The sequence below is a fragment of the Phocoena sinus genome, chromosome 10 (genome assembly GCF_008692025.1).
Source record: "Phocoena sinus isolate mPhoSin1 chromosome 10, mPhoSin1.pri, whole genome shotgun sequence".
NCBI lineage: Eukaryota > Metazoa > Chordata > Mammalia > Artiodactyla > Phocoenidae > Phocoena > Phocoena sinus.
The window spans coordinates 99,040,273-99,064,017 of NC_045772.1; the positions used below are offsets into that span (position 1 = coordinate 99,040,273).

At 47.0% G+C, this 23,745-nt stretch overlaps 2 protein-coding genes across 2 annotated transcripts in view; both read left to right on the forward strand.

Annotated features, from left to right (window-relative positions):
• PARP11 (poly(ADP-ribose) polymerase family member 11) overlaps positions 1–10,018 on the forward strand; it is a 36,084-nt gene extending 26,066 nt beyond the window's left edge. The window contains exons 7-8 of the mRNA XM_032645031.1: positions 5,822–5,973; positions 7,720–10,018. Coding sequence (XP_032500922.1) covers positions 5,822–5,973; positions 7,720–8,036 — 469 coding nt within the window. The 3' untranslated portion in view covers positions 8,037–10,018. The remainder of the gene's footprint in view (positions 1–5,821; positions 5,974–7,719) is intronic.
• An 888-nt stretch (positions 10,019–10,906) lies between these two features.
• The window catches only part of CRACR2A (calcium release activated channel regulator 2A), a 157,879-nt gene continuing 145,040 nt past the window's right edge, over positions 10,907–23,745 (forward strand). The window contains exon 1 of the mRNA XM_032645029.1: positions 10,907–11,038. The gene's annotated coding sequence lies outside the window, so the exon portion shown is untranslated. The remainder of the gene's footprint in view (positions 11,039–23,745) is intronic.

Genomic DNA, 23,745 nt, shown 5'->3' on the forward strand with positions numbered 1-23,745 from the left:
AAATCTGTGATGGGAAATGAACCTGCCACCTGCCATGACAGCAGAAAATACTGGGTCGCATTTTAAGGACAGCCTGTCATTCTGACCTCTGCCTGAAGGACGGAAATAAACTCGTCCACCCCACTGTCACGTAACCTGTGACTCACTATACAGGCGGGAAGCCCACATGAGTCCAGCAGATAGATGTCAGTTTGCATGTTGTCCAGGCCTTCCTTCCTTCCTCCCTTCTTCCAGAAACATGTTCCAGAACCAGTTTTGTGCCAGGCACCGTTCTAGGCACTCGGGATGTAAGAGTGCACAGGACCAGAGCTTGGACAGAAGTAGGTTGTGTGTGGGGTGTCACGGAGCACTTCCTAAGCCAGTGTCATCTAGGCTGGATGCGGGAGGAGAGGGGAGGGCACCCCAGGCATCGGGAGCAGCATGGGCCAGAGATCGATGACAAGAGGGAACGTAGAACATTGAGAGGATTTCAAATAGGACAGAAGATAGGATGGATGGCGAGAGAAGATGCTAGAAAAGGACTCAGGAGGTAGAGCACGCAGGGGTTTGTGGGAGACCCACTGGGTGGTCGTGTGATTTTCTCCATCAGCCCTATGAGTTGGACTGACCTGGCGTCTGGGTCAGAGGGTTGGCACAGGCCAGGCCACGCGGGGCCTTGTAAACAAACTAAGGGGTTTGGGTTTTTTCCCTGAGATAGTGCAAAGCCATTGCAGGACTTTAAGCAAGAGAGTGATGGAGCTGATGTGCGTTTTAGAAAAATGACTTATCAGGCTGCACTGTGGAGGAGGCGTTTAAAGCAGTGGTTCTCAGGGGTGATTTTGCCCACCAGGGGCGTTTGGCAATGCCTGGAGCTGTTTTTGATTGTCGTGGGGTGGGGTGGGGGGCAGGGATGCTAAACATCCTGCGATGCACAAGACAGGCCACGCAACAAAGAGCCCCCCAGCCCAAAGCAGTCAGCGGTGCTGAGGCTGAGAACTGGTCTAAAAGGATCACAGAAGGGTGACCAGCCAACTTAGGAAACTGTTTCAGTCATTACAAATGTGACACACTGGATGGCCTGAGCCAAGGTGCTCTCGGTACCACTGCAGTGAAGAGGACCGTTCTGAGATATTAAAGATGTAGAATGATATTGCCTGGTACTCGATTTAATGTGCGTGATGGGGACACGCACATCAGGGGAGGTGGGGGAGATGGGAAAGATAGCTCCAGGGATTCAGACTTATTTGTTCTCATTGACTGAGGGAAATGGGTAGGAACGGGTTTTGGTCTGGGGAGGACGGGGCGGGGTTAGCAGTTGATACATGGGTTGGGAGCTCAAGAGAGCAGTGTAGACAGAGATAAAGGTTTTGGAGTTCCTGGAAAGTGTGGGGTCATAGAAGCCAAAGGAATTGATAAGATGACCAGGTATTTTATGTCGATTAGGAAAAGAAGGGGGTAAGGGCCAAACTCTGAAAGGGATGAACAGAGGAAGAGAAAGCTCAGGGAGGAGACTGAGAAGTAACCACATAAAGTGGAAGAAAACCCATAGAATGTGGAGTCACAGGAGCCAAAGGAAGAACATGGTTGACACAAGTATGTGTCATCCTCAGGGTCACATACGGCAGAGATGCCAAGAAAGATGAATGTTGAAAATGTCCTTTGGATTTTGCAATAAAATGTCCTTGGTACCCTAGGCGAGAGCAACGTTGGTAGATGCTATACTGCGTGTACAGCAAACGCTGACAACTCTTTCAAGGCGCTCGACAGTGAAGAGTGAGAGATGTGAGAAGATGGTGATGTGGGCGTGGGAAGGGTGCTTGGTTTTGTTTTTCAAATTTAAAGATGGGAGAGACCTGAGGATATTTACGTTATTATAGGAAAGAACCTATGCAGAGGGAGAGTTTAAAAGACAGCAGAGGGCTTCCCTGGTGGTGCAGTGGTTGAGAGTCTGTCTGCCGATGCGGGGGGGCGCGGGTTCGTGCCCCGGTCCGGGAGGATCCCGCATGCCGTGGAGCGGCTGGGCCCGTGAGCCACGGCCGCTGAGCCTGCGCGTCCGGAGACTGTGCTCCGCAACGGGAGAAGCCGCAGCAGTGAGAGGCCCAGACAGCAGAGAGAGGGAGGGGTAATGGGGTGGGATTCAGAGAACACGGGTCAGAAGGAGAGAGACAGGGTGGTCCAGTTAGATTTACAGATGAGGATGGGGAGGGGATCAGAGATGAGGTAGGTCAGGGAGTTCTTCCTGATACTTTGTTTCCTTGGGGAAGGAAGCAGTGAGGTCTCCTGCAGAGAATGAGGTGCTAGGGAGGGGGATGTGAGGGAGAGAGAGGAAAAGCGGAGAGAGGAAACAGCCACTGTGGAACACGGAGGCGAGAAAGAGCTGACCTGCGAACCATGGGGTCTCCATCAGTGTCAAGGGCTGAGCTGACGTGGGGGCGTGCGGATATGGGGTGGGAACCGTGGCGATGTTGTTTGATTGATTCCAGCACTCCCAATTCTAGAGCAGTGAGGGGAGACGGTTGGGTTGGTCCAGGGCTGGGAAGGATAAGGCAGCAGGAAATAAGAGCAGGGAAGGCTGCTGCTTTGTTAAGAATGCTGATTTAGGTGCGAGGCTCTCCATCCTGGCTGCCTGTCAAAATCACCTGGGGAAGCTCTTTAACCTGTATGGGTATCTGTCACCCATCCCAGAGCCACTGAATCAGAGCCTCTGCGTTCTGACAGTTTTATCTTTAAATAGGTCTACAAGCGATTCTGGTGTTCAGCCAGGAGGGAGAACCGCTGGTCTAAACTGGACGAACCTAGTTCAGTCCAGAGCGCGAAGCTCTTCCTGCTGCATTTGGAATGTGGGGCACACCCAGCCTGGCCCGGTTGGCACCCTAGTCCCTGGGGGGGAGGGTACTTTTAAGACACCTTTGAGAAGTGGGTGCAGCAGCATTTTCAGTAAGTTCAGAGATGAGTGTGGGGTTGGGCAAAGGTGGGCAGCGTGGTGGAGAACCTAGTTTGGTTTCAATCTGTGACTTTCCCTGAAGGTTTAACTGGAGCCCAAGAGGCCCTGGAACCCAATGTTATTAGCCTTTCTAGATCAAGGTCATAGTGTGAGTCTCCGCATGTCCTGGTTGCCTTGGCGATGGGCACTAAAGTAAACCGTGCACACCATGGGGGGTGCAGAGCTGTGATCACCCCATCCCATAGACGCTGTACCTATCCAGTGACTGAGCAGAGTTTCACTGCCCACACTTCCGGCTCTTTCACTAACCAGCACTTCATTTATCTTATCTAAGAGAGACTCGAGTGAATTTTCAAACCAAAGTTCATTGTAATCTGCGCCTGAAAAGTAGTGGTGAGTGAATATCCTGATTATAGCGTGGATTCCAGTCGCTACAGACCGTGAGGCTCAATATTTGCAGGACGTATGTTAAAGCAATGTTCACTTAGAAAAAACCCAAACGAATTCACTGCTGCTCCACTAACTAAGAGGACTGCCATAGTGGTAGGTGGATAAGCCCCTTAGACGGTGTAACTTGATTTCTACGAGTGGTTGAGAAAGGTCCTTACGATGGAGGCGAGATGGAGAGATGGGTGCCGGGTGACCATACAAAGGGAATAAGTAATATCTGGTTAAAAGTCTTATCAAAGCGTAACTTGAATGGCATGCATGCTTTCTTCTTGAGCCCTTCCACATCTCTGTCAGGAACTTGGATGAAAATGTAGGAGGCTTGCTTATCACACTTGTGGAAGGTTCAGAACTAGAAGGGGAAGCTTACTTGTAGGGTGAATTAATCAGGAGTCAGAAAGACCTTGGAAGATTGAAACAGTGAGTCTAAACAAATGTGATTATCTTCTCTTAAAAAGATGTTTTGCTTAGTTAGAAAAGCAACAAATGTGCATTGTAAAAAAAGGCAGACAGTACATGAAGGTCTAAAAAGAAAGTTGGCATAATTTGTTCTTTGTGAAAACATGCTGGCTTTTTCTGAAATAAATGTTTGTTTAATGCACATCCTCCTAACGTCATGCTCAGTGGTCTGAAAAGACTGTCTCCAGTAGATGAAAGCGTATGCATTTGAATTTTGATACATTGCTGCCAGAGGTCTCTGAGAAGGATCGTATACATTTCCATTCTCTCATCATTTAAGGGCAAGCGTCCTTCCCCCCAACCCCAAACAGTCCCTAAGCTGCCTGCTCTTTATAAATTCTATACTTTTAAAATTGCTATATCAAGATAAAGCTTAATTGAAATAAACCTATCGCATGAGATTTAGAAATCAGTTGCACAAATCCAGCGAGTGGAGAGAAGCCTGCTTTGAGAAGGCCCAGCAGTTTTAACCGACTGCAGGCTTCCATCAGTAGCATGATGCCTGGTGCAGAGCGAGCTCAGCTGGGCGCCGTCCCACGACCTCTAGGACCTGTTTCTGTTTCTTCCCAGCATTTTCGGACTAGAAGGTGTCCAGCAGATTCCTGCCCACTAAAGGCTGTCCAGGGTGGAGAAAGGCCTAGAAGCTGTGCCAGGGGAGGCATAGTTGAGACAGTGGCGTCTGTTCACCTGGGGGAAGGAAACCTATCAGTGTCCAGAGTTATTCCTGGATACTTGGAGTTGTTTTGTGTTAAGTGTTTGGTCGTTCTGTGTTCGGAAGGGAGTAACTAAGACGACAGTAGAAGGACCAGGGGGGCAGGTTCTGGTTCACCGTCGGGGTGGCTTTCTCACTATTACAGCTGATGGCCAGTAGATTGGCCGCTGTGCAGGGCGGGGAGCGCCGGGGGCGGGGCAGCTCTCATTGCAGAGCTAACGGGGGAGGGTTCTTTTTCATCTTTAAGACATCTTTTGAATGAAATATGTTTAAATGCAAATGCAGCCAGCAGTTTACAGACACCCATGTACCTACCAATCAGATTTGACATTTTAATATTTGTGACATTTTCTTCATCTTTGTGTCTGGGTTTTTTGTTTTTTTTTTTTAAGATACACAGCATTAGAGATCAAGGTGGAGTGTTTCCCCCATCCCCATCCTCTCCTCCTTCTTTCCCCCTCAAGTTGCTGTGATGCCTTCTTATCCATGTTTTTATATTTGTTACTACCTATGTTTGTATACCTCTACAATCTGCATTATTATTTTGAGATAGAGGTCTCTTTTTACATCATTCTTTTTACATTAAACATTATTTTTCAAGAGGTATCTATGTTAATACATATAGATCTAGTTCATTATTTTAACTTTCATGTATAAACATATAATTATTCATTTTGCTGTGAAAGAATTTTAGGCTGTTTTCAGTTTGTTTGTTTTTTTACTATTACAGTAAGTCCTACATTGAATAGCATTTTATGTGTTGGAAGAGGATTGTCCATTGGCAAGAGGCTTGAACTGGATGGCTTCATGCCCCTTCCAGCCCTAAGATGCAAAGTTCCGTTCAATTTAACCAACATGTCCTACTGTGGGGATAAAAAGATTAAGGCATGGTCCGTGCTCAAGGAGTTCACTGTTTAAAGACTCTGCGAACTATGTATTATTTACTGTTTGTCGTGTCATTTTTAGGTGTCTGTAAAGCTTGGCTGGTTTAGGCGATCAGTCACTTTACTATGATGGGGCATTGTCTGGGATATCTATAGTTTTTGGCATAATTTTCAACATTCAGTGTCAATATTAACTAATAATTTTTGATGAGACGATTTATGTGTCCAAGATCATTTGAGATTATTTTTTTTCCAGAGCTATTTGTCCACTTATGATGTATGTTAAAGAACTATGTTCTGTTTTACCCTTTCTATTGAGGTTTGCTCCTTGAAAAATTAATAATGCCACTTATGGTAGATATCTGTGTGTTTTGTGTCTGTGTATTGTGTTTTTAGGAAAAAGGCTCAGCTCAAGAAAAAACGAGGTGTGCCTCAGATTAACGAACAGATGTTATTTCATGGCACTAGCAGTGAATTTGTGGAAGCAATTTGCATTCATAACTTCGATTGGAGAATCAATGGTATACACGGTGCTCTCTTTGGAAAAGGTAACTATCAGAATCCAGTTGGAGCGCTAGAAGAGAATCTCCTCTCCTGAGAGAGGATTGACTGTTTGTATCTCAGGGGCTTGAGAGTCACTAAGTTAAAAGTTACTGTACTGGGTTCCTGGCACACCCTCAGAGTTTCTGAGACACCGAAAAGCCACTTCCTGCGTGTGCAAGATGGAAGGAAGACTTTTTACACCTCTACCAGATTAGATAACCCTCCAAGTCCCAGTCATTCAGATGGGGCATCGTGTCCAGATTAGCTGATTTTTGCATTATGACGTTTACTTTCCATGCATAAGTCCTTTCCATGGATAAACCCATACACTGAACTGTTTTATGTCAAGTACACAGAGCACTATAAAATAAATCAATTAATGTGTACCTTGTACGTAGGTCTATTTTTTGTTTGTTTTGTTTTTAAAAAAATGATAGGTAGGAATACTAATGAGCGTGGGGAAAATCCTCACCTTTTTTCTAATGTCGTGAAAGTCTAAGTTCTCCAGTTTGTGCTCACTACTCAAGCAAATTAAGGAGAGAGGGGAGGGGAAAAGGTAAGGGGTGGACATTTCTTTGCTTGGTCCTTATTTCGTACCTTTCCTCCAGCAAGAGAACTGGCTACCACTCAGGATCAGGAGGTGCTACATTTTTTTTTTTTTTTTTTTTTTTTTTGTGGTACGCGGGCCTCTCACTGCTGCGGCCTCTCCCATTGCGGAGCACAGGCTCCGGACGCGCAGGCTCAGCGGCCGTGGCTCACGGGCCCAGCCGCTCTGCGGCATGTGGGATCCTCCCGGACCGGGGCACGAACCCGTGTCCCCTGCATCGGCAGGCGGACTCTCAACCACTGCGCCACCAGGGAAGCCCATGAGGTGCTACATTTTTAAGAGTAAATTAATTTTTAAAATAACGACTTTAAAGGCCATCCCATTTATTTAACTGTAAGAGGATCAGAAAGGTGTTACATTAAGTCCCGTCGGATTTGGGTAATAGGAGACTTTGCAGTTCATTTCCGAAATGTTTTAGGGTAAGTATTCCCTTCATGATGTCAGCCTCCTAGGCCTACCACTTTGGAAGAGTCGGATTCTTCGTGGAGGTTTCCTCTTTAGGCAGCGGACAAGTGAGCTTGTCCTTTTGGAACGTTCAGGTGTGAATAGGATCACACTCTCCAGAAATCTTTTCCTGGATATGGGGTTCTCTCAGCTCCAGAAATATTATTGAACAGTTACCCGGTAGCACAGAAATGTGGTTTCTTGGGGTTTGAAATCATCTCTGCAGACCCATGGTTTCACTGTGCTCTCCAGTGGATGCTTAGATGGGTGGGTGGTGGATGGGGAAAGGGTGGAAGGAAACAGAAGTGGGAGGGAGGTCTGAGCAGTGACAAGGCAGGTCCTGTCACTTGTAATCACAGAAACCATTTGTATCCATCTTATGTGTTGGATTTCTTTATAAGGCTCTTTTTGAAAACACAAGTCTGGTTGCTACGTTTTGGTGGGGACAGGGATGGTGGTGGTGGTGGGGACTCTGGTCTGTACTAACAGATCTATCCCAGTGGCAGCCTGCATCACAGCTGTCCACAACAGACGGATTTCTGTTCTTTTCTTTAAAACCTACCGGCGAGGAAATTCCATGTCTATTCCTGTTACACAGTTCTGTGTGTCTCTCCCCCCCAACAATCCCAGTGTTTTTTTTGCTTGTGTTCCCTGCGCTCCTTGGAGTAATCTTGGCTCTTCGGGCTCCTCTTTGTTTAAGGAACCTATTTTGCTCGAGATGCTGCTTATGCCAGCCGCTTCTGCAAGGATGACGTAAAGCACGGAAACACATTCCAGATTCACGGCGTAACCCTGCAACAGCAGCATCTGTTTAGAACGTACAAATCTATGTTTCTTGCCCGAGTGCTGATTGGAGATTACATAAACGGAGACTCCAAATACGTGCGCCCTCCTTCCAAAGACGGGAGCTACGTGAATTTGTATGACAGCTGTGTGGATGACACCTGGAATCCCAGGGTCTTCGTGGTGTTCGACGCCAACCAGATCTACCCCGAGTACTTGATAGACTTTCATTGATTTCATTTCCAAGCTTCCATGGTCGAAGAAGTTTTATTTTTCGCAGGGAGATCTGCTTGCCGGTCACCTAGCTGCTCAATGTTAATTGTCTGATCGTTTTGAAACAGATATGAAAGAAAGGGGCCACCCTATAAAAAGACATGCTGACTTTAGGGTTGGTTTGTTGTTTGTTTTTGTCCATTACTCATCTTTGTTACAGATCGATACCATTGCCGTTTTAACACCTGGGGTGAAGGACAGCGCTCAGAACACAATCAGCTGAGTCCCTTCATCTTTAACGTTTACATCCGTGTCTTCAGGGTAAATGTTTTCAGCTCAAATAGACTGATTCACATGTATGTTCAAAAAATAAAAATATAGGCATAAAGGTGTCCCTTCAGAGGAACTGAGCCTTTGTAAACGAATTCTGAGAGATGATGGTCCACCGGTCTACGTGTTGCCTTGTTAGTCTTCCGAAGGGGGGTGGAATTCAAAACCCTGAAGCAGCCTGAGTACCTTGAGGGAAATAGAAACAAGAGAATCGTTGGCAGTGCTGCCAGACAAGCCAGAAGGGGAGGGTCAGGACAGGGCGCCCTGCTCCCGGTGCCTTCGGGCGGCAGGCTGCACACCCGGCCTCGCCCTTCTCCTCCTCTTCTGCTGAACTGACTGTGATCCGCCCGCACGTCACCCCCCAGCGCTCCTGAATTCTTGTACCAAGACTTACTGCACAAGGCTTTTATTGCATCTTCGGAATGAAACTTTTATTTATTATTTAAAACACATACTTTCCCTTTGTTTTGGGGTCCCTACAATGATTACTTCTAAGAGATTTTTTTATCTGCCGCCCCCACACACACAGCTATTCAGCAATGATTTATAAAATTCACATTCTAAATTGTATCTCCCCGTTTTGAATCATCTGCAGAAAGCCTGGGATGCTTGGAACAAATCTGGGTTCTTCTTTTGAGCAGCAGTTGACAATCTGCTAACTCTCTTGAAAAGTTAGGTAGAATGCATAATCACGCCCAGTGGAAGTTTGTTTGCCTGCTGCATCTGTTTGGCTATTCTGTTTTAAGGAGGGCTAAGTGATGTTGGAACAGCTTCCTGCCCCTCAAGCTATGCTAGCAGAGGCTGGACAGCAACGAGGCAGAGATGTTACACAGGAGTTTGGGTGTCAGGTGGGGGAATTGGCCATATGACTGTTAAGTGTTTTTCCAACCTTGATTTTCTATGATTCTACCTGAAAAAAAAAAGAACACTGGTATCTTTTCTGAGAAACCTTTTTCTAACTCAGTTTAATACTAAATTCCCTCTCCATCATCTTCACTCAGTTTGGGCTGAAAGGTAGTGAACGTAATTTAACTTCTCAAGAAAAATCCAGTAAATGTCTATGCCTGGGACGCTCGTTCCCTCGCTTGAACTGGGAAGGCATCTAGAAATAATACAAATAAGGAGTAGGGAGCATGATGAGGTGTGTAATTCTTCAGCTGCCACATACCCCCAGATCCTCATCGTAGCCCAGAGCACACGGGATTGTGCAGCCGTGCACAGGGAGTAACTCGTACTCAGGAAGTTGCATGTCCAATACTTTGCAGTCAAGTGACAACAAACGTTTCCCAATTCTGATGTGCAGACTAACAGCTGGTTTCGATGAAGCGCTGTTAGTGTTTGGAAAGGACACATCTTAGAAACACGCCGAGGTCATCAGGGAAATAAAGGCGGGAAAGTCACCAGGCTGCCTTGTGGGAGGTGGCACACCGCTGCTCCGGACTCGCTCCCAAAAGAGGACCTTAGAGACATCAGGGAGTCAGATTCTGAAAAGCTCTTTCTTCTGCTTGCTTGTTATTTGCATACAAAATGATGTCAAAATGGTCTGCACTTCAATACGGCTACCTTTTTTTTTTTTTTTTTCCAACTTAACGTGATTGCCTCTTGTATCACTTGAATGGGATAACTGTTGTAGCTTTGGGGGTTGTTACTCCTTTGGACACGTGCCGACCTGATCTACAGGAGACTAAGAGCCCAAGGTTGAAACTTGCAAGGCAACCGGTGTGAACTCTGCACTTCGCTAGCTGGCTCATCTCTAGTAGGCAGAGTGCCCTGCAATAGACACTGTAAGTAACAACTGTGCTGTTATTCATGTCTGAGACCCTACTCCGACTCCCCTTTTATAAGAAAGGGCTGGTCGTGATGACCATTTTAAACGTGATAGTGTCGCGTTCATCCATGTTAGTGTTCTCTTTGTTTTCATCAGTAGATCGAGTTGAGAATCGTATCATCAGCGTAAGCAGACCAGACACCGCCGGCTGCCATCTTTCTCGTGTCCTCACGTAGTGCTGGGGGTGGGAGTGGGGAGAGAAACATTCCAGAGTCATGAATAAATGACTTTTAAAATTCTGCATTAAATCCACTCCAGCTGATAGTAACTCTTCTTTTCCACTTTGGTAATATCAGCCTCAGGGTGAAAAAAAACTGTGTTTATAAGAAACAGTCTCCTAAATCTTGGCGGTAAAGAACAGGAAGGTTTTGTATTAATGCCAAGTACAAAATACAATAGACTGTTCCAGTGAGGGTGGTCAAGACTTGGGAGCCATGTTGGATGTATGAATGTACTGTTTCTACGTGGAGTGATTAAAGCTTTCCGTAGCAGGTCCTGGAGGTCTGTGTGTGCCATATATTTGTTTCTGTGCTTCCTGTGTCTCACCTCCACCTTGCGTTATTTAAATCTAAGTTTTCGGCTCAAACTTAATGGACTCCGGAGGTGGTTGTTTCCTGTAACTCTTATGTAACCGACTTGCAGGTGGGGGAAGACCCTTGCTCTCAATTTGAATCATCACGAGAACTAGCTAAGCATATAACCCGTGGGGAACAGCATTTACTCCGTGCAACTGAAAATTCTGAAATAGACCGAGGCCTGGCGCCTTTGCTCTCAGTGGCTTCTGGCACAGAGGAGCATTCTGGAGGGTGTCGGCCATCACCCGAAGAGCAAGCTTCCTGAGTCCACCAACCTCCGGCCACTCCCGGTATGTCCTTTTGAAGTACGTTAGACATTTCACTTAATCTTTTAAGCTTCTGTTGGCCAAAAAGGAAGGTATCAAAGATACCTTAATTGTAGAGCTGCGAGAAATGCAAAGCAGAATGTCTAAGGCTTATCTATCCATGGAAACAGTCAAGATTTCCGTTCGCTAAAACCGTGTCCCAGTCTGTCTAAATGCCGGACTATTATTGAGATTCATTATGACGAAAATTCACATGAGCTTTGATGATGTAGAAAAGTGACATCTTTACAGAATTGTGCCTAAGCCATCCAGGTATTTGAGGTCACCTCCCGGGTCACCAGGAGCAGTGCTGAAAACAGTCTTAATAGTGAGCGGTCCTGGTGGTGCTTCTGTCCCAGACTGCCCTCTGGCCCCAGGGAAGGAGGTTTTATTTATTTTTCAACAAACATTTTATTTTGCGTAAAACAGTCCACTTCTAGATGAAAGTATACATTCTGTACTTGTAAAGAGAAAAAGGAAAGGTAATGAAAAGATAGCAAGGAAAAGAAAAACAAAAGCCTTGTCAAACATAATTTTTTTTTTTTAATTAATTAATTTATTTATGGCTATGTTGGGTCTTCGTTTCTGTGTGAGGGCTTTCTCTAGTTGTGGCAAGCGGGGTCCACTCTTCATCGCCGTGCGTGGGCCTCTCACTATCGTTGCCTCTCTTGTTCTCTGTGGAGCACAGGCTCCAGACGCGCAGGCTCAGTAGTTGTGGCTCGCGGGCTCTAGAGCGCAGGCTCAGTAATTGTGGCTCACGGGCCCAGTTGCTCCGCGGCATGCGGGATCTTCCCAGACCAGGGCTCGAACCCGTGTCCCCTGCATTCGCAGGCAGATTCTCAACCACTGCGCCACCAGGGAAGCCCCAAACATAATTTTTGATCAGAAGCTTTAGCAAAGTGATTTTGCTTCATTTTACCCCTTTGCACTAAATGCAGGAAGAGGTTTGGTGAAACAAGCCGCCCTGCCTCACTCCCTGTGAATAACTGGATCGTGATGCTTGGGCACCGCTGATGGAAGAAAGGAACGTTTTAAAGAAATATGAGGAACCTGGTTCTCGGGGGCTGCCTGTCAGTGAGAGTGATGTGTAATGGAGAGGTGAGCCCAGACGTCTTGGAAAGGTGTTCATAGCTCATCCTTAGCCTTCACTATTCCACAGGAGTAGTTTTCTTCTCGTGTTTTCCCAGACTCCAGGCTGGGAGCTCGCTGGGGAGCTGGTTTGGTCCCTCTCTTCCCCTGCCCCCTCCTCTGCTGCCCTGGGCTCCATCCATCCCAGGTCAGAAGATGTCTTGCTTATTCCTGACACCTGCCAGCTCCTTCCTTGCTGTGACTCAGCTCGGCCTCCTGCTGTAAGATTATGTAATGCGTTTTCTCAACTCTAATTTCCTGGCTTCCCTTCCTCAGCCCTGCAGGCTATGAACTTGGCTTTTATTTGAACTTTCTCCCTGTGTGGCTGTGGATCTAAGAAATGAGCACTGGTTTCTCGTGAGAACGGAGCATAGGGCCTTGCCTAAGACATTTGCGTCCCCTGCAGCCTTTTAGCTTTGCTGTACCTTCTGTGGAGACGCCGCACAGCGAGCTGATTCCGGCTCTCGTCTCACTGTTGAAGCCAGCTCAGGAGGGTCACAGTCCAGAATTGAATTCAGATCATCTCTGCAGTCTTAAGCATAAATCCAGATGGTGCTTCTTGTGTTTTCCTGTTCCTGTTTAAGAAATACCTTGTCCTGAGAGGCTCCTTACACTTTAGTATCTCCTTGGGGCACACGTGGAAGCTGCAGGCATTCTAAGTCCACACTCGATGGCATTCTGAGCGAATCAGTATTCCGGCCCAGTTCCTCCTCTTTATTCCTTTAAGAAAAAGATCAAGGGACTTCGCTGGCGGTCCAGTGGTTAAGACTCCACGCTTCTACTGCACGGGGCACGGGTTTGATCCCTGGTCTGGGAACTAAACTCCGGCAAGCCATGCAGCCAAAAAAAAAAAATCAAGCCCCACCTTTTTTTTTTTAACATCTTTATTGGAGTATAATGGCTTTACAATGGTGTGTTAGTTTCTGCTGTATAACAAAGGGAATCAGCTATACTTATACATATCAAGCCCCATCTTGAGAGCGCCGATCTGAGTTTTCTTTCTGGCTTTGCTCTTTGGCTCCGTGTCACCTTGGATAACTCACCAGAGGGGGAAGGTCACTTCTCAGAAGGTGAAGTTTGTGAAGGACTGACTGGACTCTTGTTAGAAGAAAAGCCCGTGTGTGGATTTCTCTAGGCAACACCTGAGCTGACTGAGGCCCAGGAGGCAAGCGTTTGGGATGGGAAGGGAAAGGGATTGACCTGGTTCTCCCCGAATCTCCCGCCACTCAGTCTGTTCCCCCTTGAGTTCACGACTCTGAGTTCCCGGGGTGCGCCCGGCAGTGACCGAGCCCAACACAGCCCTGCCCTCGCGGGACCTGCCGTCCAGCAGGAGGACACATCCTGAACTGTCACAAGAGCCACCAAAAGGGAAGCTGAGGCCACTCGGGAGCCTGTGACAAAGAGATCTAACCTATCCCGGTCGTCAGAGGAGGCTTCCCTAAGGAGTGACATCTGGATGTGGAGACCCAAAAGAGGGGTGGGCGTTAGTTAGGTGGATTCTGGATTCTGGCCACACCCAGCTACCCTACCAGGCTCCGGGAGATGAGGGACGAGGTGTGGGTGGAGGCCCATGGAGCACTTTTTATCATTAAAGTGAAGGTGACAGGATCAAAGCCACTTAAAGAACCAGAAAGTGTTGCCCTAATGCCTGCACTGGCCCTGGCCCTGGGAGCCGGCCTTCAGGGAGCCCGGCCAGCGCTGGGGTTACCTGGGGACAGCAGCGGGGCTTGCGAGGATTTTTACTCAACTTACTAAATGTCCAGATGCGCGTTAGGCAGAGTTGTTACTTCCTGCCCCCGGGCCTTTGCTCATGCCTTCCTGTCTGCCCTCTCCCGCCCTCCCAGAACACACGCTACATACCTCCTTCTACCTTCAGAGTCCTGTGTATCTGAGGCTTGGGCTCTGGGGTCAGAGGACCTAGTTGAACCCTAGCGCCACCACTTGCCAGCTGTCTGACCCGGGGGAGGTTACTTAACCTCTCTGTGCTTCACCTCCTCATGTGTCAATAGGGATAGTAATAGTGCTACCTTGCATGATGAAATGACGTCTGTGAAGCGCTTAGGATAACGCCTAGGGAAGTATTATCGGGTGTGAATATATAAGACCCTTCCTCTTTCAGGAAGTGTTCTGTAACGAACACAACCCTCACAGCCCTGGGATCCTTACAGGATCCACGCTGCACTTGGGGTTCTTTTTTGTTTCTCCTTAACATTTACTTGGTCAATGCCCTTCGGCCAAACACTCGCAGAAGCAGCCCTGGAGCTAAACAAGCAGGGTTGTAGTGAGTGAGAGTCCAGACCAGGAGCGGTGGAGTGTCCCAGGAAGAGGGGCTTAGAAAGAGCTTATTGAGGATTTGGGGGAACATCTAAGGAAATGGGGCTTTGCCCTAGATTGGAGGCTGCCAGGAAGCAGACAGGCAGGTCTACGATTAGGTCTTATCTGCAGGAGGGAGAGACAAGCCTGTGGATAAGCTGCAATGTGTAAGGAAGCAGCAGCCCTCGCTGTGGCTGAGGGACGGGTGTTTGGTGTTCTGTGGGTGGCACACTGACCTTATTTTCGTCTGTGCTTAGACAGAATTATGAGGTGGCCTTGCTGTGTCTCATTTGGTCATAGTCTCCTCGTAACCTTGCCCAAGGTCGGCCTTCCGTGAGTTTATGAGCAATGGGAGAATAACATGGCAGTGCAGTTGCCAGGCGAGGTTCTGAGTGTCAGGGGCTGTTCTCTTTTTCTCTCTCAACCTGTTAATTAACTATTTATTTGGACTAGTTTTCTTCTCCCAGGGAAGTTGTAGGCAAATATATTCATTCATTCAACAAAGCACTAGCTGAGTATCTGTCTGGACTAGGTGCCAGGCACTGTGTCAGGCAGGATACAATGGTGAAAACCCTGCCTTCCTTCAGGGAACTCAAAGTCGGGCATAAGGGGAGATTTAAAGACTGTCTGTGTCACTCCATTTTGCTAGTTGAAATGCCTTCTTCAGCTTGCCCACCAAGAAATTCTCCATCCTGTCTGGAACTCCCGAACATCCAACCCCTGCACCCACGAGGCGGGGCTGGAAACTCAGCATGAAGTTTAGACCTGCCACCCCTCCCCGTACCTTGCACCCCTCGGACTGTGTCTGCCCAATAAAGATACCCAGACCAGGTGTTCTGCGTGTTCCCCGCTGCACCCCTGTGCGGTCCACACTCAGGGCCGTGTAAGGGAACTCGACATCCTCACATCCCAACACTGGACTGGCTCCTCTCATAGTTTTCTCAGAAGGATATTTTAATTCAACAAACAACTTAATGTTTTCTGAATGGCTTTGCTATGTAGGGCGATTCTGTCTGGGTGGAGGACCGACACCACGATGCTGGGGGTTCCTAATTAGACTGGCATCTGGGCAGTGAGATGCCGTTGAGGGTGGAGCAGCAGGGCACTGGAGGGCAGCATCTGACCCCAGAGCCCAAGCCACAAAGTCAGGAGCTGAACTCCTGTGACTAAGCCTCAGAGAACAGGGTGGAAGGTCCTTCCAGAAAGTACCTGGTCTCCTCTGCCACGAGGCGGCGCCGTCCCTGGTCAAGTCCATCTGGCTCTGTATTCATCCCTTTTGTAATAATTGCTGGGAAAAGCGGGCCCCTTTCCAACAGTAACCTCTTCAAATGTTTTAGAATCTGGCCTGTCGGAAAGCGCTTCCCAGATAACCTCTTTACGTACTATCATTGAATCCTATTTTCTTTCCTTTTCTCGTATGAAATTTTATGTCATCCAGCAAATAATTTGGGGATACTTTCTGAGTCCATAAATACACAGATACCCTTCAAACCTTCCCTCTTCAGGCATCAAATAAAGTAAACTCACGATCTCTAATCCTATAACTTCTCTCTTGCCTTACTCTCCACCTCCTCATCTCCCCATGAGGCTACCTCCGGGGATGCTCTGTCATCATTAAGTTATAGAGCCCCAGAGTTTCACCATCCTCCTTGGCACAGATAAGAGACTCACTTTCTTACAACTGTAAAGTCACCACCTCGGAACACTGCATATCTGTGCCCTTTACCAAATGTGTGTCCAAAAGTTGGGCCGTAAACTTAGCTTAAAATTGGACTCTATGACATATCAACACACATTTCTGAAATACTTCTCTCAAAGTCCGAGGAATTGAACTTGGTACGCTGCAGATTTTTTAAAGGTAAAATTTCATACCGTTCCTGTGAAACTGAGGTGGGGTCAGGTAGTAATTTGTCACTGCCGCGAGGACGGGAAAAGCTGACTCCCGAGGTCATGTGTCAGTCTCAGAGCTGGCAGAGATCCCAGCCACAGGCTTTGTGATCACGGGGCCAGCGATCCATCTTTTACTGTAACTTCGTTGTAATGTGGCTATAGTTGCCTGCTCTGGGCTCTGATATCCTCCATTTAAAAACTATATGTATTACAAGATCAACATTTAAAAAATATGTGTGTCCTGGGTTTAGCATTTTCTGTTTGCAGAGCAATGTGATGTAATGAAAAACATAAGTTTCCGAGTCAGACCCCTGCGTGTTACAGACCCAGCTTAGCCACTTTCTAGCCACGTGGGCCGGGAGAAGTCGCCCAGCTTCTCTGAGCTGCTGTCCCCTTGTCTTTTAACGCTGCTGTGAGAATCACCCGAGACTGGGCTATGAAAGCGCTTGGTACAGTGTCTGATGCACACTGGCTGCTCCACACTTAGATACAGTTTTATCCCTGGCTGAGCACTTCCCAGAGGAGGGCATCTATCAGGCCAGGGTGAAGGCCCAGAAGCCTGGGAAAAGTGACAGTGGAGAGCTAGTGTCAGATCTCAGCACAGGCCTTCGTCTCTCAAGGAGCGTAAGAGCACAAGATGCAGGAGAGGAAAACCAGGCACGGACAGGCCAAGCAGCAGGAATAAGAATCCATCTGTGACCTAGATTCCATCCCCCGGCTCCAGACAGCCTGGTGGGCTGGGGGCGGAGCAGGTTGTTGATAAGAGCTCCTTCCAGCCTGAGGACTCTCTGTTGAGAAGTCTTCATACATTTTCATCATCAACAATGACAATAGCACCTAATGCTTTGGCTCTTCCTAGATTACCATGGCCTGCGTTAAGAACCTGCCATCAGACTGTCAAGTCCTCAGGGCCAGTTGTAATGTTTCTTCTCTTTTCTTCTGGCAGAATCTAGCTCATTGTCTTAAATATGCGCGTGTGTATTCGTTGGCTTTACAGTGACCTGCGTTAACTTGAATCTCATCTTGGCTCTTCCCCAACCTTGGCAAGTCACTTCCTCCCCCTGGGCCTCAGCTCCACATCTGTAACATGAGGGGGGTGGTCTAAGGCCCATTCTAGCTCTTGTCTTCTGTGATCTACAGCTCTCATTCTCTCAGAGCCACCAAAAATAAAAACAAGGTCACTTCTGCAAAGCAATTTATGTTCCCAGTTCTCCCAGTTTAGCATCAGACTTGGACCATAAAAAGGAGGGTAGACAGAACACTAAATAATAAGCAAAATGTACTAAAGGATGAAGTAGCAGAGATTGAGGGTATTTCAGTGGAGCCAGAGGTTTTTTGTTTTGTTTTGTTTTTTTAATATTGGCTATATTACCAGTGCTGTACAATGTGTCCTTGTAGCTCTTTTATTTTATTTTTATTTTTATTTATTTTTGCTGAACTGGGTCTTAGTCACGGCACGTGGGATCTTCGTTGTGGCATGCAGAATCTAGTTCCCTGACCAGGGATCAAACCCAGGCCCCCTGCACTGGGAGTGCAAAATCTTACCCACTGGGCCACCAGGGAAGTCCCTAGCCAGAGGTGTTTGAGAGAAAGTGGACGCTCTTGCCAGGTGACCTTTGAGAGTCTGGTCCATCGTAATAAGAGGAATGATACCAACCGGGGGTGTTCCCTGCTGCCACGCAGGTTAGATGACATCCACAGGCAGGGAGCATCCTCACAGGGACTCTGGATTTCGAGGAATTCCCCCAGGTGTCTGGGGCTGTGAAGCACAAGGTAACCGGCACAACTCTGGGCGCTAAGTCCCCACCTAGAGCAGAGGGAGTACAGTGGCTTCGCAGGAGCTTGCCGGCTGACTTCATGCCTTCGTCTTCTATGTGAGAAAGCAAATTGCAGGGGAATGACATGGGGGGTCATTCTGAATAAATTCTAATGCGTATGCAAGGTTAGATCGCTCAAAACTAAATGCTCTTAATCGTAATAACAATTTACACAGCACAACTGTCTGGAATCTTCGTGGCTGAAACCTGCTAATCTAGGGAAAAGACTCAGGACTGAAAAACAGGCATTTGCCTTGTTTAGCATGTAGCCAACTCTGCAGGTACATTGTCCATTCACTTGTCAGCAGTGCAGGGTGCACTTGGGAGCCCAGGGAAGATGAAAGTCTGTTTACCGTTCAGGCTAATATGACAATGAAGAAGCTTCGAAAGTGTATGGCAACATGGGGCAATGGTTGTTACAATAGCATTTGGCGAACTTGAATAAAGTATTTTGGATGGAGATAATGAAACCAAATTCACCCACTCATTAGCCTTTAATTCACTCTCATTTCCTAGAGGAAAAAAAAAGGAACTAAGGAGTTTTGGTAATGTGAGCTTCCAGCTACTAAAACTACCAAACGAATTCCCGAAAGTAGAAACTGTTCATTGTTGCTTTAGTCGTTAAACATCACAACAGCGTCCTACCATAGAGCACAAAGAACTATACTCAATGTCCTATGATAAACCATAATGGGAAAGGATATATAAAGAAAGAATGCATATGTATATATCACTGAATCACTTGGCTGTGCGGTAGTAATTAACACAACATAGTAAGTCACCTGTACTTCAATAAAAACGTTTCTTAAAGAAACCACAAAACACTGATGACCATCCACTATGTGCCTGGGGATAGCCTTTCACGTACCAGGCCCAGTGCTAGAACTGACTTCAAAGATGAACAATGGATGGTCCTTGCTTTCCAGGAGCTCTTGGCCTCACAAAGAGACACACAGGTCAACAAATAAATGATAATTCCTTGTGATAAGTGTTGATCAGAGAGACGAATTCACATGTCCTGGGAAATACAAAGGGGTCAGACGCACCTGGAGAGCAGGGTAGGTTTTAACCTAAGGGTAAGGCCACTTTCTACCTCGATCTTGAAGGAAAATACAGGTGACAGAGTGAAAAAAGGTAGTCCAATCCAGGCGGAAGTGAGCGTGGGTGAACACGCGGGCTGGGGGGGCTGTGTGTCCGAGGAGTGGCGAGCGGGCGTGGCCGCCACGTGTGCTTGTTTGGGAAGCAGAGTGGAGCAGCTGAGTCAGCGGAGGCACGGCCAGAGGGGTGGCTCGGGCCAGGTTGGGATGGGCTTTGCGTTCTAAACCAAGAAGTTTGGATTTTGTCTGGGGAACTGACCAAAGTTTTGAGGAAGTTCAGGCACAGTCGGCAAGACTGGATAAGTAGAGACGTCGTTGGTGGAGATTAAGGATACGGAACACAGAGCATCACTGGAGAGCGTGGTGGACATTCACGTTTTATTTACCTGGTGCTGTTCCCGTCTCCTGGGAACAGCAGACACACCTGGGCGCACCTGTTCTCTCCTGACCCAACTTGAATAAGTGAGCCTTAACAAGAGCTACCTTTTTAATTTAAAAATAATAAAAATATTTTAATACAAAAGGCATCTCCTTGGCTATAATGATTGTTCTCGGGGTGGATACCAGATACAGGCTAGTTCAATTATATTGTCTTATTTTCTCCACTGTCCAGAGTGTTTGACCAACCTATGGGCATGTGACCTAATCTGACACCTTCCGTGATAATTCTGAATTTTGACTTGTCACTAAGGGTAAGGGCCTTTTTTTTTTTTTTTTTTTTTCTGATGCTGAATCTGTCAAGTTCCAAACCTAGAGATGCTAATGGTTATGTCTCTAATATTTGGGAAAAGCTCATCTTCAGTAGGAGAAAAAAAAAAAAAAAAACCTGACATATGGAGAGAAGTAGACGTGAGAGACGGAAGGAAGAAAGTTCCGGTGGCCTTCCAGCCTCTGGTGCCAGGCATCCCTGAGACTAGTTTCATCCCTGCCTGTCCTCCGGTTTGATTAACACGAGCCAATAAACTGCCCTCTTTGCCGTAGGTAGTTACTATTGGGTTTCTGACACTTGCAAACGAGAGTCCTCACTGATGCAGACAGGAAGATAATGAAGTCTGACCTTGATCCATTGCAGTTTAAAAGACTCTTCTCTGGGTGCTAATGGAGCTCAAGGGGGAAGATCAGGACCAGGGATAGAGGTTTGGAGGTCATGTTTGGATTAGTAGCTGTCTGAGCCACGGAAGCAAATGAGCTCCCCCAAGGCGAGCGCAGGAAGTGACTGGCGGTGGGAAGTGACAGGCGGTGGGGAGGCATCGTGAAGAATGCCAGCGTGCAAGGGCACAGGAGGACCAGCTGCCTCGCTCTCAGGCCTTTTCTGATTTCACCCAGCTCTTCTGTTCTCATGGTCCCCCGCGGGGAGAAGCCAATCTCTAAATCCACGAGGGGCCACCAGCGCGCTCGCTCTCTCACTTTTAACTGTTCTAGGGCCACATCTTTTGAAATCTGCCTCCTATAGCTTTTAGGCATCAGAGCAATTCTAATTCTTCTTCCCCCAAACGTTCTTCCTTATCTTTGAAATCTGTGGTCTCATAGCTTCGGTCTTCTTCTTCAGGGTTAAGTCTCTCACGTCTTTCAGCCGATACTCATCTGACAGTGATTGGATTTTCCCGAACCCTTCGGGTCTTTTTCATGGATGGTGGTTCTGGTGGTTCTGTAGATAGTCGCATTGTTGGTGTGCTCGTGAGAGGAGGTGAGCTCGGGGTCTTTCTACTCCGGGTCTTAGCTGCTCTCTGAACTCTTCTAGATGCTTGTCCATGTGGCTTGGCAAGGGTGGTGTCTGGAGCAGATACTGTTCCCGATTTAATGTGCCCAGCACGGAGCACAGTGGAACTAATGTCTCCCTGACCTGAGCACCGTGCTGGTTGAACGGTTGGGAAATACTGCCCTTGTGAGCAACCAAAAGGTCCTAAGGCTTTCTTTTCTTCTAGAAATTGCTGGGAAGCCAGCCGAATAGAATCCATAGTGTTGATCGTGTTCGAGCCTAAATAAAGGCCTTTACATTCTTCTCTGTGACGTTATTTTTAATATAAAAAGATGATCATTGTAACATTATCTTTTAAGACCAAATACAAGCACACCTCATTTTACCGCATTTCGCAGATGTGTCTTTACAAATTGAAGGTTTGCGGCCACCCTGTGTCGAGCAAGTCTGTCAGCGCATTTTTCCAACCGCATTTGGCTCACTTCGTGTCCCTGTGTCACATTTTGGTAATTCTCACAATGTTTTAGACTTTTTCATTGTTATTATATTTGTTATGGTGATCTTTGATGTTACTGTTGCAAAAAGGCTACAACTCACTGAAGGCTTCCATAATGGTTAGCCTTTTTTAGCAATATAGTATTTTTTAATTAAAGTATATATATGGGTTTTTCTAGACATAATGCTATCACACCGTTGATAGACTACCGTGTTGGATAAATACAACTATTACATGCACTGAGAAGACAAAAGACTCACGTGACTCACTTTATGGAGATATTCACTTTATCGCTATGGTCTGGAGCCAGGCCCACAGTATCTCTGAGGTCTGCCTGTAATTAGGAACAACATACCTGGTCAAAATAGGAGAATGAAAAATATATTTCAGTACATACGTAAGATGGGATATTGTGTGTCTGTGAAATGGTCTTTCTGAAGGAAGGATTTAGGAGGTAGTAAATGGATTTAAAATAAAGAACTGCTAGTACCACCTCAAATGATTTAGGATCAAATTAAAATATAACATTGATTTCTCTCTTTATTCCTCATTTTGCCACTTGCCTCTCCCTAAGGAGGTGGCCATCTGGGTGGGGAGCAGACTTCCCTCGCCCCCTAAGACTGCAGTTGTAGAATGAACTTCTGTGGGTTTTAATAGCGATGACGTGGTCCCAGGGTGCATCCTAGTCTATTCATTGTCTTTGGGAGAAAATCACTAGCCACCTTGCCCCTGCCTACATCCAACAGCTTGTCCTTGGCCAAAGGCAATTGCACTGTCTCCCGTGTCACTAAATTTGGCAGAAACTTGTTTGCGTGAAAATGAAGGAACGTGTCTGTGTCCTGTTACCTCTGCCAGTCCATGATGGGCAATTGTGTCTGGAGCTCTGGAGGAACTTCTTAACTGTCTCCAACCCCCTAAAGGGTTGCGATGCAAAAGATGGTGCCCAGATGCCCTCCATCCTCTCTGAGGACAGACCAGAGGGGCCAGGTTGAAACTACAGAACGAGATGTTTCCAGAGACATCAAAAAGAATTGTCTATCGTGGTTTGGTTTTATTTTATTTCATTTTTAAATTAATTTTTATTGGAGTATAGTTGATTTACAATGTTGTATTAGTTTCCGCTGTACATCTATCCACTCTTTTTTAGATTCTGTTCCCATATAGGTCATTACAGGGTGTTGAGTAGAGTTCCCTGTGCTGGACAGTAGGTCGTAATTCCTGTCACGGTTTTAAAACGCAGAATTGGTGACAAGGGCAGCAGTGGAATTCCTTGCCTTGAGGATGTTTAAGGACAGGAAAGACAGGCAGCTGGACTGGGCAACCTCCTAGGGAAGGTGACGTAGCGAGGTCGCCCCTTCATGAACGACCCTCCAGGCAGACACGCGCTTGTCCTTAGAGCTGCTCTCATGCTGATCACGAGGTGGGCTCGTGCCTCATCTCCGCCCCCCCGCCCCCGGCCTCTAACAATATTTGGGGCAAGGAGACTATCTGACATGGCCCCTTGTACATAGGAGAGACTCAGGAAAGGTTTTGGAGGGAATGAATCAGTGCAGATGAAAAGTGTCTTCGGAATTCCCTAGTTCCTCACCTTTTTCACCTCTTCCTCCTTTCGGCCCAGTCCCCAGCTCAGGTGAGCACCCAAATCTCTTCCAGCTCAGAAATTTTACTAGTCCTGGTTTGCTTGGGTTGTCACGACACGCTTTCACCTTTCTTGGCAAACACAGATCTCACGAGTCACACCTAAATGCGAATTTCCTAACAGAAATAATAGCTGCAGAATAATATACATTATTTCAGTGAATCCTCACGGTGCTGTGGACTGGCGTCATGATCCCAGTTTTACCAGTAAGCGAAGCGCAGAGAGCCTGACACGTCCCAGGTTCAGTAACTAACAAGGATGTAAGCTCACATCTGTCTGACTCCAAAGCCCGGCACTTAAACACAAGGCCAAGTGAGTTCTCTCACCCAGGAATATACAAAATTATCTGTGGATACAGATATGGATACCTACACCTATATCTATACCTGTATCTATACGTATACCTATATCTATATACCTATCAAGGAGGAAAAGCCCAAGAGACATTAGTCTCTTTGCTTAGTCTCCTGTGATGGGATAGCAAGTCCTGTTCACCAGGGTGAGGGAGACATAAGTTGCATCGTATGAGGGACTAAATCCCCGCCTACATTGGAGACCAGTCCTGGTATCCGGCCGCCTGAGCCTAGCTGGCCCCAGCCTGCTCTGCTCAGCC